The 14,323-nt window shown below is 49.6% G+C and overlaps 1 protein-coding gene across 1 annotated transcript; it reads left to right on the top strand.

The window, feature by feature from the left end:
- Nucleotides 1–425: 425 nt before the first annotated feature.
- On the top strand, nucleotides 426–13,275 carry GATA5 (GATA binding protein 5). Its single transcript, XM_030963285.1, has 7 exons — nucleotides 426–582; nucleotides 1,187–1,762; nucleotides 3,845–4,011; nucleotides 9,342–9,467; nucleotides 10,363–10,450; nucleotides 10,941–11,065; nucleotides 12,820–13,275. The coding sequence occupies exons 2-7, from the start codon at nucleotides 1,243–1,245 to the stop codon at nucleotides 12,964–12,966; spliced, it is 1,173 nt and encodes a 390-aa protein (XP_030819145.1). The 5' UTR covers nucleotides 426–582; nucleotides 1,187–1,242; the 3' UTR covers nucleotides 12,967–13,275.
- Nucleotides 13,276–14,323: the final 1,048 nt, after the last annotated feature.

Raw genomic sequence — 14,323 nt, 5'->3', positions numbered from 1 at the left:
CCCAAAAACGCAGCAGGGCCCGCAGAGCAGGGAGCCACCCCCCCCAGCCCTTTCCGGGGGCGGGCGGACACCTCCAGCCCGGCCGGCGGGCCCGGGGCGCTGCGGGGCGCTCTGGGGGCCGCAGCTGCCCCCGCTCCGCCCGGCCCCGCGCCAGGGGGAGGCTGCGGGCGCGTCCCCCCCGCGGCAGCGGAGCCGCCGGGACTGATCCCTTCCCCCCCTGCCGGGAGGCGCCCAATCCCGGCCGGGACCGGGGCTGCCCCGCCGGCCGTCACGTGGGCCGGCCCGCACCGGGGCCGCCGTAAAGAGCCCGAGCCGGAGGCGCCGCCGCCACTTCGCCGCCGGGCGCAGCCAGGGACGCACCCGCGGGACACGGGGAGGCGACAGGGGGGACAGCGGGGGAGGGCAGCCCCTCTCTTCCAGGGGGTCCCGCTGGTTTGGTGTTTTTTTCTCCTGCCTCCCCCGTGAACTTCATTGTATTTTTTTTTATTATTACTTTAATTGTGCTGGAATTTCCCTGGATGGTCTGAGCACAGCTCCATGCCCCCACGGCCATGCCCGGCTCCGCTCCCGGCACGCTGCCATGTGAGTACCTGTGCGGGCGGGATGCTCTGGCGAGGTTCGGCGGCTGCAGCCCTCCGTCCGCACGGAGGGGCCTGCCCGAGGCTTACTGCGCTTTTTAACAGGAAAGCGGCAGCACTGGTGGCTGGGGGACAACGGGGATGCTCCCGATCCTGGATCTCTGCCCAGATCCGTCGGGACCCCGCTCCCGCAGGGAACCCCAGGGGCCGCAGCCGGCCGCGTCCTCGCCAACTGCTCCAGGCCCTGTTTTGGGGAAAAAAAAAAAAAAGAAAAAAAAAGAAAGAAGAAAAAAAAAAAGGGGACGGGAAGGGAAATACTATTTGGAAAAAAAAATTAATTTTGGGAGTGTTTTTCCGGCCCGTTGGAGGTGACCAGGCGGGCGGCGGGGAGGGTGAAGGCGCCGGAGGGGTCAGTGCCCATTCCAAGGAGGTTATTCCTCGCCGTGGCTCAGAGGAAAGTTTAAAGGAAAACAAAACAAAGGGGAAAAAAACCCCACAAATTTCAGCCCCTGCTTAAGGCGGGGAAGAGGCGTTTTCGGCGGGGGAAAGGCCGTCGGGTGCCCGGTGTGTGCGGGGTCTCAGCGCGCTGCTCTCGCTTCTCCCTGCAGGTTCCTCTGAGTGAGCCCCGCGGGCCCTGAGCAGCCGCCGCCGCCGAGGACGGAACATGTATCAGGGTCTGGCCCTCACCCCCAACCATGGCCAGTCGGCTTATTCCCACGACTCCAGCAACTTCCTCCACTCGTCGGCCGGCTCGCCCGTCTACGTGCCCACCACGCGGGTGCCCTCCGTGCTGCAGACGCTGCCCTACCTGCAAGGCTGCGAGCCGCACCAGAGCCACCTGGGCAACGCCCCGGGCTGGGGGCAGAGCGGCGGCGAGGCCGCGGCTTTCAACGCGGGCAGCCCCCACCCGCCCTCGGGCTTCTCGTACTCGCACAGCCCGCCGGGCAGCAGCCCCTCGGGCCGCGACGGCGCCTACCAGGGGCCCCTGCTGCTGGGCGGCGGGGGCCGGGAGCAGTACGGCAACGCCTTGGTGCGCTCCGTTAACGGGTCCTACTCCAGCCCCTACCCCGCCTACGTGACCCCCGAGATACCGCCTTCCTGGACGGCCGGACACTTTGAGAGCAGCGTGCTGCACAGCCTGCAAACCAGGCAGGCGGCCTTGCCCGGCCGCAGGTCCACTTTCGGTAGGTCGCCGCCGTCCTTCAGCGACGTCTCGGGGAGCTGGGTGGGAGCCATCCACATCCCAATCCCATACCCTATCCCGATCTTATATCCCATACCCCATACCCCATCCCGATCCCATACCCCATCCCAATTCTCCATCCCATCCCCTCTCCGTGTCGGTGGCCCGGCCCCGGGATGAGCTGTCCCGCTGGCATCCCCGACGGGAGAGGAGAGGATGATTTTATCCAGGGATGGGGAGACGGTCCGGGAATGGGATATGTGCGGCTGACCCCGGGCAGAGGTGGGATAAGGGAGGGGGCAAAGACCGCGTTTCAAAGCAGAGCAATTCCCCCGGAGGACAGAGAAGCAGAGGCCGTTCAAACCCTTCCCTCCCCACCCCACCACCACCCCCGCGATATCTCCTTCCCACAATATCGACTTTGTGCCTGTGCTTCAATACTTACCCTTGTGTTTAAATTAGCGGGGCAGATTTATAGCTCCCTCCCTTTTAAGTAATTTATTGTGGTAAATTAGTTTATATTTGAACAGACTCTCGGTCTCCTCATTTGCCTTCACCCAAACAGGTCCGCAGCTGCATTGCTCTGCGGCCTTTGGGGAGACACCGAAAGGCGCTCAGGCGTTGAACAATAAACCTCAATTCCTTTGCGCCCACGCCGAGAGTCCCCTTAAACCAAACTCTGAGCAAATAAAGTTTCGGGCTTGATTTAACAGGGCTCTCCGTGCGCGGGGTTTATAACCCCGGGGCACTCCACCAGCCTCCTCCGGCTGTGGTTTGCAAAGTCCTTTAAAAGCCGCTTCAAGATCTCAGCCGCGTTATCATCTTTACTGCGGTGAACCGAATTCTCTTATCTTCACCCCAAGAACAAAGTCAGAGCAGGGAAGCATCCCCCTCCCCGCCGAGCTCCCTGCCCGGCTCGGCTTCTCCTGCCTCGCCGGAGGTGCTGGGCAGCGCTTGCTTTCCAGGGTTTTCTCTTTGTGAAAATCCTTTGCATTGTGCGGGAAAAGATCGTCCTGCTGAGGGAGGTGATGCCTCAGAAATCTTTTCTGCACTTTGAATTCGGTGCTTTAGGATCCAGGATAGCGGCTGCCGTCCTCTCTGCGGTTTATTTTTGCTCTTGGATAGTGTAAACTCTCTCAAGTAGCCTAAAGTATTCTTCTTTTTTTTTTTCCCTCCATTTTTCCCCTTTTTTTAAAATTCAGAGAATTACTGCAATATTTTTTTACCTTTTCTCTTTACGTGTTATTTCTATTTTCCATTTCCCCCTTTTAAATTTTGCTCTTTTTCCTTTTTCTTTCCGTTACATCATTATTAATCCGATCGAAGATTTTTTTAAAAAACAATTTAAAATACATTTTTCCTCTAAATAAAAGAACAAGAATAATAAGTTCTTTTTAAAAAGAGGGGGGAAAAGCGGTCGGAACAAAAAGACCGACTCTCGATTGAGAGGTGTCCCGATTTCGCTCCGGGCTGCCTGTTTGCCGCTGAGCCGTGCTCGGGGCAGGGATGGACTGCGGACGGTGCTCTGCCGCTCCTTCCCTGGATTTTTTTTTCCCTGAAAAAGTGAGGAAGAGCCTCTCTAGCAGGAATTGGGGCCGCGGGTGGCCGGTGATGCTCTCCCGGGGAGCCCGGGATGCCCGCGGGTTCCAGCCCGGCGTCTCTCGGCGGGCAGCTCAGAGCCTTCCCCGGCCAGAGGTTGGGTGTGTTTCGTGATGGAAATCAGGAAAATCGCCCCATTTTTTCCCCGTCTCCCATTTATTTTTGCACCCCGGGATAACATCGCACTGTCCCGCTGGTGACCCTCCCCATCCCAGGGAGATCCCAGCCCCGTTCAGCCCTTTGGCGTCTTTCGGGGAAGGGATGGGGGAATAGGCGGTCTTTGGACAAAATATTAAAAGTTTCAGGTGTGGAGAGGAAATAAAGGGTTTGGGTCACACTTTTAGGGTGGAGGTAACCCCTTCCAGACAGGGATTTCCCCTGGTAGTGGGGCACAGAGGATTGGAGACCTTTTCCCGCTGGGTGCCGGGGACGTCCCGCGCTCTGGGGATGGCTCTGTCCCTCTCACCGCGGCTGTTCGTTCCAGAGTACCTGGAGGAGTTCCCCGGGGACGGCCGGGAATGCGTCAACTGCGGAGCCATGTCCACCCCGCTCTGGAGGAAGGACGGCACCGGGCACTACCTGTGCAACGCCTGCGGGCTCTACCACAAAATGAACGGCATCAACCGGCCGCTCAAGCCGCAGAAGAGGCTGGTAAGGGAGGGAGACCCCGCCGGGATGCCCTGCTCCACCCGGGGCTGGCTGGAGGGCAGGGGCTGCTGGGGGGCTGTCACCGTGGCTGTTGGGATTTCTGTATTTGTGTTAGGGTCTGTTTGACCCCCTGTCCTGGCACAGATTAAATGCCAGGACACCCGTGTTGCGGCACAGAACCGACTGGGGTCAGGGAGAATGGGATGAAGCCAGGGGGATTTCTGCTCTGGCACAAATGGTGGGCAGTGGAGACAGGGCTGAAGGGACTGGAGGGGTCCCAGGTCAGCACCAGAGCAGAGCAGGAACAATCACTCTGTGGTCGGGACCCTGCAGGCTTCCCCTAGCTCTGCTCCTGCAGTGGATGTTTTGCTTTGTACTATTATTATTATTATTATTATTATTATTATTATTATTATTATTATTATTATTATTTCTTAGTTCTCCATGCAGGCAGACACAGTTGAACAGGAGGCAGGGCTGGTCCTGAGCTGGCCCAGTGGGATTGTGTGGAATTGTGGCTGCTCACAATGGGAGCAGGATGGGGCCCTGCTCCCCGCTGCCTTCACCCTCCTGCCTAAAGGGAAAATTTAGGGTTTGGCAGTTCCCAGTTTCCCTGCTGGTTAAAGCATTAATTCCCTCTGTCTATGTAATATTGGGCTTCCTCCAATTGGGATCCCATGGCGAGAGAGGAAAGGCACATCCTTTCTTATTTTTTTGTGGAGTTGCTTTGGGATGTTTAAATTTGGTGGTAACAGTTTTGGTTTTAGAGCTTGTCATCAGACGCCGTCATTACAAACAGGATGTTTGCTGGAACTGTTCTGGGGAACAGCTGGGAGCTCCTTGGGCTTTCACTAGGGGTGTATTCCTGTAGTTATTTTTTGGTATTGCAAAACAAATTATTAGCAATAACCCAAAAGTGACAAGTTTCTGTGTATGAAAATCAGTCAGGAATAAAGAAAATGTTGAGATTGAGCAAGATGTTTCATTCTGATTCTGACCCTCGGAAACATCACTCTAAATTTGCAAAACGAAATGAGTAGTAGCTCCGTGGAAAATACCCCTGCTTTGTTCATCGCATTAAAATCAAAGCATTTTTGTGTAATATTCAGCATTATCCAGCAGGATTTGCCTGTCCCTCCAAAATCTTTCTGTCGCCTTAAATGCGGTGACATTAAATCTGCACCCCCGGTCGCTCTGTGCCACAATCTCAGAGTTACGCTGCTGATTTCTTCTGGGCAAACAGGACCCGTGCATACTGAGAGGTGCAAACCAGTTCAAATCCAACTCTGCATTTCAGACTGATATCCAAATGTGTCACTGGATGAATTTCCAGGGGATTTTTGGGCAGCTTTTCCCTGAGGGAATTGGAGACATCTCGTTGCTATTCCATATTTTATTTCAGCACATGGGAAGAGGCACAGCCGTGCATTGCCTGCCTGAGCCTCAGCTCTAGCACCCATCAGGCATTTTTCAACCAACATTTCAACAAAGTTTTCTGATGGAAAACGCTTGTTTGCAGAATTAAGACCATTTCCCAGTGATGAGCAAATATAATTGGGGATTACCAAAATACTTCCAAACTTTTTTATTATTTTGGCAATAAATGCAACAATGATAAAGCTTAAATGAAAGAGCTGATGTTTGTGCAGGGGAAGCATTTTGCTAGGGTTGAGGGGATTTTGGTTTATGGATTAGAGAAGGGGATGCAATTTTGACTTTCCATTCTGACATTTTGAAACCTTGGGTTTTCCCGAGGATGTGAAATGTTCTGTTGCAACAAGTTTTGCCCTTTTGGAAAAAGAGGGATCTACTGGTGATGGGCAAGAGGGTGCCAGCTCTGGGAGCAGAGCAGTGAATGCAGTGACCGTAGGAACAGTGAAATCCATTTTCTCAGTGCAGTGAAATACAGACACAGGAAAAGAAAAATGTTGCTTTCATCCTTTACGTTATGACCTTTGTTCTGTACGTAGACGCTGCTCTGGGAGTTATCCTGACTTCTGCTTTCACAAAGCAAAGTCCCCCAGAAGAGGACACAACACAGCCCAGATAACACTGGGGGAATGATGTCCTGCAGCTCAGCCTGCTCCTGCATGGGAGGGGAAGAGCAGTAGTTGTGTAGTTTCTAATTAATTTTTTGTTTCCTTTTTTTTTTTTTAATTGAGATAAGGGCAGCATCCTCTCCACAGCAGGGACAGCCACTCTGCTCCAGCCTGGGTCTGGATTCAAAAGGCTCTGGCTCTCAGCAGAAAGGGTTTGTGTTAGAGGAGGATGGAGGCAGCACTTTATTTTGGGCAGGATCTTTTCTAGCCAAAGTTTCTTGGTGTGCTTCACAAGATGATATCTTGGACCTGGTCTGGAAATCCAGATCACCTTTGAAACCAGGAGCAGCTGGTGAAGCTGAAGGCAGCTGCAATTCCCCTGTTAGGAGGGTTCTGCTCTGCACAGTGGAGCATGGGGGGCAGATGCAGCTCAGCAGCCTCTGTCCTGTGCTCAGCAGCCTCACACCACCCAGAGCTGCAGGACTAACCTGGAGCTGAATTGTTCCAGCTTGGCTCAGAGAATACTTTTTCCACTTCAGCCCAGGAGGAATTTTTTCAGCCTGTCCTTTTTTATGGTTTGGAATGCACAGTGGGCTTGGTGACACCTTTGGGGAAAGTGTGGATGGGATATATCACAGCCCTGGGACAGTCTAACAGGATCCTAGAGCCATGTCGTGGTGTTTGCCTTGGTTTTCTTCTGCCCCTCAGTTCCTACCGGTCCCTCATCCCCCAAGGTGCAGGCAAATCTCAGAGGATGCTGTTGCCCTTGCCTCTGAACCTCTGAATTCCCCACTTTCAGCAGTTGAGCCCAGGTATCTCAGCACACTTTGCTCTAACTTTCCTGCAAACCACAGGTCCCCTTAAATCTCTTGGAAATAGGGGCATAGAAGCATTGATTAACTCGGAGAGTTCAGTTGCTTTTTTTTTTCCCAGTGAAACCCAGTGGTTTCTTTTCCCTGTTTGAAAAGGAGATGAAGCAAAGTCCCTGACAGCTTGGTCTCCCTCAGAAGGACCTTCCCTGCTGGCTTTTTATTTTTTGGGCTCTCCAAGCAGCTCTCACACACAGTTAATTCAATAGGCACCAACTCACCATTCCTTGAGCTTATCAGCAGCACTTGGCTGTCAAGCCAGGTCTGTGAAGAGTTTTTGTTTGAGTGTATGGTTCATTTGTATAAATAAACACTGAGCACAATGTTGAAGTCAACAACTTCCTAACAAGGTCAGAATGGTACAAAGGCAGTGGGGTGGAGGCAAGCAGAAATGCATTTTCTTTCAAGAGAATTGCTGGGAAACCAGCAGTAATGTATTGTACCCTGTCCTTCAGTGAGCAGTGGTAGCCTTGACTGTGTCTTGCTAAGCTGGCAGGTTCTGGTGAGGGGCAGGTTCTCATGGGGTTTCTGAGGTTTAAATTGCAATATTGGTGATGTAGGATGGTTTCTCCTCTCCCTGGCTGGGTGAGGAGGAGCAGCCTGCAGGGTGACGTTCAGGATGTATAGAAGGCATTGTCACTGTCCCTGCAGGAAGGCCATGAGCAGCAGTGCTGGCAGGGTGGGCAGAGCTCTGGTGAGGCTGGCGTTGCCCTTGGGCCACCAGAGCCACAGGTCCCATTGTCGCCTCATCTGCAAGCTGCCGACAAAGCATTCTGTGAAACAGAGAGAGGGAGGGACCTGTGGTGGCCCAGAAAATTTGAGACTTTCCAAAGGGCTTTGCACTGGTCTTTCCCCATCTGCAGGCGAGGACAGATTACAGCAGGCAGTTATCCCAGGGCTGAGTGGCTCCAAATTCCCCTCCATGCCATCACCATGAGTTGGACTTTAGAATCCTTGCATCCTTCAGGTGCTCAGCACCTCCTCTGCTCCCGTGGGAGCCGGGGTCCCTCCTGCTTGCAGGGAGGAGCAGCACAGCCCTGGCAGCTGAAAGGCTCCACAGGGCACTGTGTAGCTGCCCCAGGATCTTGCTGTGACACCATGTCAGGGACAAAGATTGTTGTCTCATCCTCTGTGCCAGGCTTGTCAGCTCACGCTTTGGTGTATTATTATTTTTGCCTGCTTATTTCTTGCAAGCTGAATAATTCCCAAAGTGGTGCCATTATTTGGAAATAGTTGCTGAGACCTCTTTGCTGAGCAACCAGTGAATCAAGCCTAGGGCATGTTGCTTGTGCCTCCTGGAATTCAAAGCTGATCTCTACTTGACTGCTAACCTTGTAAAACATTTCATTTTTAATCCTCCTCTTCCCACCTCATTCGTTATATTGCTCAGTCAGGATATCAGGCAATAATGGAAAAATAAACAAACAGGGAGTTCTTTATTGCCTCCATCACCTTTTGTCTGCCTTTGAGCAGATTCAAAACTATTTTTCTGGTGGCTGAAGAACATATTTAGACACCTGAATGTGGAAAGCCAGAGATATTACTTATGCCAGAGGTATCTTACATTTAGTGAGGTTTTTTATTAAAATAGTTTCAATACCTGGTGTTAAGAGACTCTCCAATGAAATGCCTATTGAGCTGACAAGTCTGTATAAAGAGAGATGTGATTTTCCATTGGCTTGGAGGGAAATTGTCAGAAATTAGTTTGCTGCTTCTGCCAGAAGATTTTCCTTCTCCATTTGGAATTATTAATGTTTAAGAGCCAGAAATCACTGCACTCACAAAATATGTCGTTAATTAACATCTGCAGGGTGTTTCTACAGCCTGTAAGAGAACAGATTATCTGTGAGACTTGAGGAATAACCTCCCTGGTCTCATCATGGACCAGTTCAGTTTGGTTCTGCTCAGTTCAGCCGACTGATTCCAGTTGTCATAACCCAGAGATTAATTTGGATGTTTCTAACTTTAGTGGTAGCTCTGAGTGCAGGAAAACAGAAGAGTTCACTTAAAGCATGAGTTTTCTTCATGCATTTAAATCCCAGCTAGCATTTTCCATCTCTTTCTCCTTCTGAGTGGATGTCCTGGAGGGAAGTTCTCCATGCTCTGAGTCCTGATCACTTCCAGCAGATTTGTTGGAAGTTTGTGAAATGAGCTGCCAGGATATTTTCTAGGTTTATCAATCACAAAAACAAAACAAAAAAAACCCTTCCAAACAAAAACAAATTAAAAAACCCAAACCAAACAAACACTTGCAGATTAGAGTGATCTCATTTGGATGCAATTTCTTTGATCTGAATTTGGCTCTTGCGCGTTGCGCATTTTCCGGGAATAGGGTGTACTCGGAGATTTCATCTTGATATGAAGGGAAACTTCCCAGTTCATCACTCCTTGTGTGCACTCACATGTTGGTTTGCTTGTTTTGAAGTCTTCCTCGAGACGTGCTGGCCTTTGTTGCACTAACTGCCACACCACCAACACCACGCTGTGGAGGAGGAACGCCGAGGGCGAGCCCGTCTGCAACGCCTGCGGCTTGTACATGAAGCTCCACGGGGTGAGCAGCCTGTCCACCCTAGGAGGGACCCTCTGGGGTCTGGGATCACTGCCCTGCAGGGCTGGGATCAGCTCTGGAAGGACCAGCCTCTAGACTGGGCCCAGCAGAGCTGTGCCACCGTCCCATCTCCTTGGACAGTTTAAAGCTCAGTCTACGGGGGTTCTCCAGGGTGCTGGAATGCTCTCAGCTTGCCCAGAGATGTGGATGCTCCATCCCTAGAAGTGTCCAAGGCTGGATGGGCCTTGGAGCAGCCTGGGGTAGTGGAAGCTGCCTGTGGCAGAGGAGCTGGAAGTACATGATCTTTAAGATCCCTTCCAACCCAAGCCATCCCAGGATTCCATGAAATGAAAGCTTACCAGGCTCCTGTAGCTGGAGGCTGAAGCTCCCCAAACCCAGGCTGAGATAAGGAGCATATTTCTTTTCCATGTCCTAGTGAAGAATGTGTGAAGGAGGCTAAGGAGCCCACATGGAGGCTGGCTGATAACATTTACCCATGGAGGATGAGAGCTGTTGGTGACATGGCCACCAGCCCAAGAGGAGACTCCATCCCTCCATAAAGCCTGAAGCCTCTTTACCCCATGCCTATTTCCTCTGAGCCCTGTAGGCTCTCAGTCTGTCAGTGTAATTTAATAAGGCCCCGTCACAAAGGTCACTAATAAATCAGGAAAAGAAAAATAGGAAATAAAGGAAAAAACAAAATTTGTGGGAAAGCCTTAGCTGTTAGCCTTATATATCTTCCAGCCAAGGCCTGATGCAGAGAAAAATAGCTCTTAGTGAAGGACAAGGACTTTAGGTGCTTTGCATGAGCTACAGCACAGAAATAGGAGAGCAACACGTGTGGGAAGGAGCTGAATAAAATACAATATTAATGATTCCAAACTTTATGAATGTCAAGGTACCACGACCTCTGGCCATGAAAAAGGAAAGCATCCAGACGAGGAAAAGGAAGCCTAAAAACATTACCAAAGGCAAAGCCTCCACAGGTACAGTGCTGTTATGATCCATCCTGGGGTCTTGGAGCTCAGTTCACTTCATAATATTTCCTCTTCTGCAGGAATTATGATAGTTAGAAAATAATAAGAATTTTTCCTTGGTGATTGCTTTACATCTGGGGCCTGTATTTCTGCACAGACCTCATGTGATAGGAAGATGCTTGGTGGGAAATCTCAGTTCTGTCATATTCTTGTGAGGTTCCTCTGGGCTGTGGGCACCTGGCTCCAGTGAGCAGTGCTCATGAGTGAGCAGATTTGTGTAAATTCAGTAATGGGAAGAAAAACCACTGCCAGATTGTGAAAGGGTTGCTCCTCCTCCATCAGCATCAGCCTAATACAAAGTCTTTTCTGATGCAGATGTGTTAGAAAGAAAACAGGAGAGTCGTGCAGTGAGATGTCATGGTTGCTCTTAAAATATAATTTTTTTAAAAGCAGATTTGCACCTACATTGCTTCACTGCCCTCTTCCAATTGTCTTCCAGGATCCACGACTTCGGCCACGAACTCCCCTTCTTCCATCACCACCTCAGACAGCACGGTCACTTTAAAGTCAGAGCCCAGCACAACCTCACAGTACCCTGGACAAACCATCGTGTCGGTGTCCCAGGTAAGGGACAGGGCCAGAGCCATCTCCTGCTGGGGTGGGAGACCCACACACCTCCATGGCTGCTCTCCTGGGGGCCTTGATAGGTGAAGCAATTAATTCATTGCACTGTGGCCACCAGCCTGCTGAGGAAAGCAAGGAGTGTGAGCTGCCAAGGTGCTGTGGGTGGGAAAGGTCTCCAGCCTGTTGGCTTCCTATGGAATCTTTCCTCCTGCAGTGGAGAACTGGGGTGTCCAAGCTCTGCTGTGGCTTCTGTGCAGAGCTGAGGTTAATTCTCACCTCCCACCATGAAAGCACAACACTGCTGAGTTGATGAGATCAGCCCAGGGTGGAATCCCCTGTAAATGCCAAGAAAAGGCTCCCTGGGCATGTGTTACCTGCACCTTTTAGCCCTGAGGTGCTCAGTGGCCACAGAGCTGTGATCTGTCAGAGGCCCCACTTCTGTCAAGCTTTTCTTAGGGGCTGGTTGCTATTTCAACTTGACATTGGAAGAAGAAGGCTCTAAATCCATCAAAATTTTGTGGCCCAGCACTATCTTTATGCTGAGTCTAAGCTCTCCCTGCGCTGGACATGTTTATACGGAGAGGAAGCTCAGCCCCAGCACCCAAGGGCCTGGTGCAGCACTGATTACACTATATAGGGTGGGGTTTTTGTTTGAAACCAAGAAATCTGGTTTGTGCTGTGCTCTGAAAAAATATGTACACACCTAAAGATTTCCAAACTGGAAATATTTAATCAATATGCAGATAGGCCCTGGGACACCTCCTCTTTGCCCGGTCATTTTATTTGCAGGGACCATCCTGCCCAGCTCTGGACTGCTCTGAAGGGAATTTTAGCATCAGGGATAACCCACCTGTCACCACATTGCTCTTCACAGAGAAAAGCAAGGCACAATCCTTCCCAAGAATATTTCTGAGTTTTACATTCTCTGAACTTCAGAGAAAGGAAAAGCAATTCTTGTCATTTGCTGTGCCCATGTTTGTGCAAAAGCAGAATGCAATATGGAGATTGTTTACCCAAAGTGATGGGGTTTTGTTTCCTTGGCCTATCAGGGCCAAGTGTGTGTGTGTGTGTGTGTCGGGACTGCCGGGTGACAGTCACAAAATTCTGTGCAGCGTGAGCAGTTGGGTGCTTGGCAGATTCAGTTTAGATGTAATATGACATAGTGTAATATAATATAGAAGAATAGAATAAAATAGAATATAGAATAATATGATATTATATGATACTATATAATATAGTAATAGAAAAATAGAATAGAATAAAATATAGAAGAATAGAATAGAATATAGAATAATAGAATAGAATGGAATATAGAATAATAGAATATGGAATAATAGAATAAGAAAACATAATATAGAATAATATCATGTAATATAACATAATATTATATTATGTTACATTATATTATAATAATATAACATAATTATATAAGAATATAATATAATAATATTATATTCATATATTATATTGCATAATATAATGTAATATAATGTAATGTAATGTAATGTAATATAATATAGAAGAATATAATAGAATATAGAATAATATAATATAACATAATATAATATAACATAATATAATATTTAACCTTTTGATAAAATAGAGTCAGATCCATCATTCTCTCCCCTCGTCAAGGCTGCCTACACATACCATACCCACCCTGTTCCCAACCCATCCCAGCCCTCCCTGTGCACCATGAACCAGCCCAGTGGCTGATGCCATCCCTCCTAACCCCTCTCTTCCCTCCGGGGCAGGCACAGAGCCAGTCAGACGAGGCGCTGCCCGGCGAGTTCAAGTTCGAGCCCGAGGACTACAGCTTCTCCGGGGGCAGCATGGCCCCGCAGCCCGGGCTGAGCGTGCCCCTCCGGCAGGACTCCTGGTGTGCCCTGGCGCTGGCCTAGGAGCCACCAGCACCCACAGAGAGCCTCGGGACCAACCTTTGTGGCTGTGTGATGGGCAGGAGAACAGGCTGCCCCAGCGCCCCGACCGCGGAGCATCGAGCACAGCCACCGGACAGGATTCTCTTGGAGGATGCCCTTGGGAAACGCCAGCTGGATGGGCCTGGGATGGCCCCACTGGGGCACCAGGTCCCCAAAAACTCATCCTTCCCCTAGGCCGAAGCCTCTGTTTTCCTGGGGAAAGCCTTCCTCCTCTGAGATGAAACCAGCAAATAAATGCATCCCAGAATCTCTTTATTCGCAGTGATTTCTCCCTCCTATGACTCCACTGTGTGCAATTTATTCCACTTTCCAATAAAAGACTGTAATAACATGGCACCAAATAACTTAATTTTATTAAAATGTAAGCTACGTGGCCTGCCTTATGTTTTATTGGCCACAACAGGAAGAAAAGAGAGAGAAAAAAACGAAGAATGGTTGTTTTAAACATTTACTGTTTTATATTAAAAACAACCATCTCTATAGAGTGTTAGCTTCTGAAGCGTTTCGCGTATCAACACTGAGCTGATGAGTCATACATGAAATAAACACGCTGCTCTTCCCTTTCCAGCTCCAAACAAAGAGGTTTTTATTATTATTTTAGGCAAAGGACATGACAAAAATGGTCAAAACCTCCCAATAATAAAAGAATAGTAAAATGCTGGGTTTTTTTTTTTTTGTATTTCCTGATTGGTTTTGATGTTGCCAAGTGTGAGCATTAGAAAATCAGAAGTTAGTCGTCCAAAACTTTAAAAAAAGGCTTGAGGGACTGAAAAATAAGGGATGTGTTGGAGGTGTAATTGTTTGAATCCAGTTTTGGGGATGTTTTGAGTGGAAGATTTCCAGCTTTCAGCCATGCAGATCAGATTGCTTTTTAATTATTTTAATGAAGGCCAGGTAAAAAACAATTTATTGGAGCTGAGCAAAAAATCTTCAGTGATGCAAAACCCACACCACACTTCCAAAAGCTGGCAACAGCATGTTTCTGCAGCATCTCAGAAGTGGGAAATGGGGGTCCTGTAAGTCCCAAGGAACCTGAGGATGAGGAATGGACCCTACTGAAGGGGAGAGATGGGTGGGAAATGAGGGGGGAGCAAGGTCATGAAGTTACTTATGGCCTACTTTATTTGTTATTTCTAAATAAAATCCCCAGCCTCGCTGCACAGCTATTTATGGCCAGGAAACTGTCAAGTAATAGTTCCTTTATATAGAAGTTGACCTGTCCAGGGCTTCCTGGAGCAACTCTTCCTCTTGTCAGAAGAGATGGATCACTTGATTTTTATTATAAACAACAGGCTAAGGATGATCAGGGAGAGTGAAT

Source organism: Camarhynchus parvulus, chromosome 20, assembly GCF_901933205.1.
Source record: "Camarhynchus parvulus chromosome 20, STF_HiC, whole genome shotgun sequence".
Lineage (NCBI taxonomy): Eukaryota > Metazoa > Chordata > Aves > Passeriformes > Thraupidae > Camarhynchus > Camarhynchus parvulus.
The sequence above is the reverse complement of the archived record's forward strand: the minus strand, read 5'-3'. Positions and strand labels throughout refer to the sequence as shown.

Excerpts from the sequence above, each read along its gene's own strand:
- GATA5 (XM_030963285.1), top strand. The coding sequence starts at position 1,243 with ATGTATCAGGGTCTGGCCCTCACCCCCAACCATGGCCAGTCGGCTTAT. Across the intron at positions 1,763-3,844 it reads CGGCCGCAGGTCCACTTTCG|AGTACCTGGAGGAGTTCCCC; the intron begins GTAGGTCGCCGC and ends TGTTCGTTCCAG. Across the intron at positions 4,012-9,341 it reads TCAAGCCGCAGAAGAGGCTG|TCTTCCTCGAGACGTGCTGG; the intron begins GTAAGGGAGGGA and ends CTTGTTTTGAAG.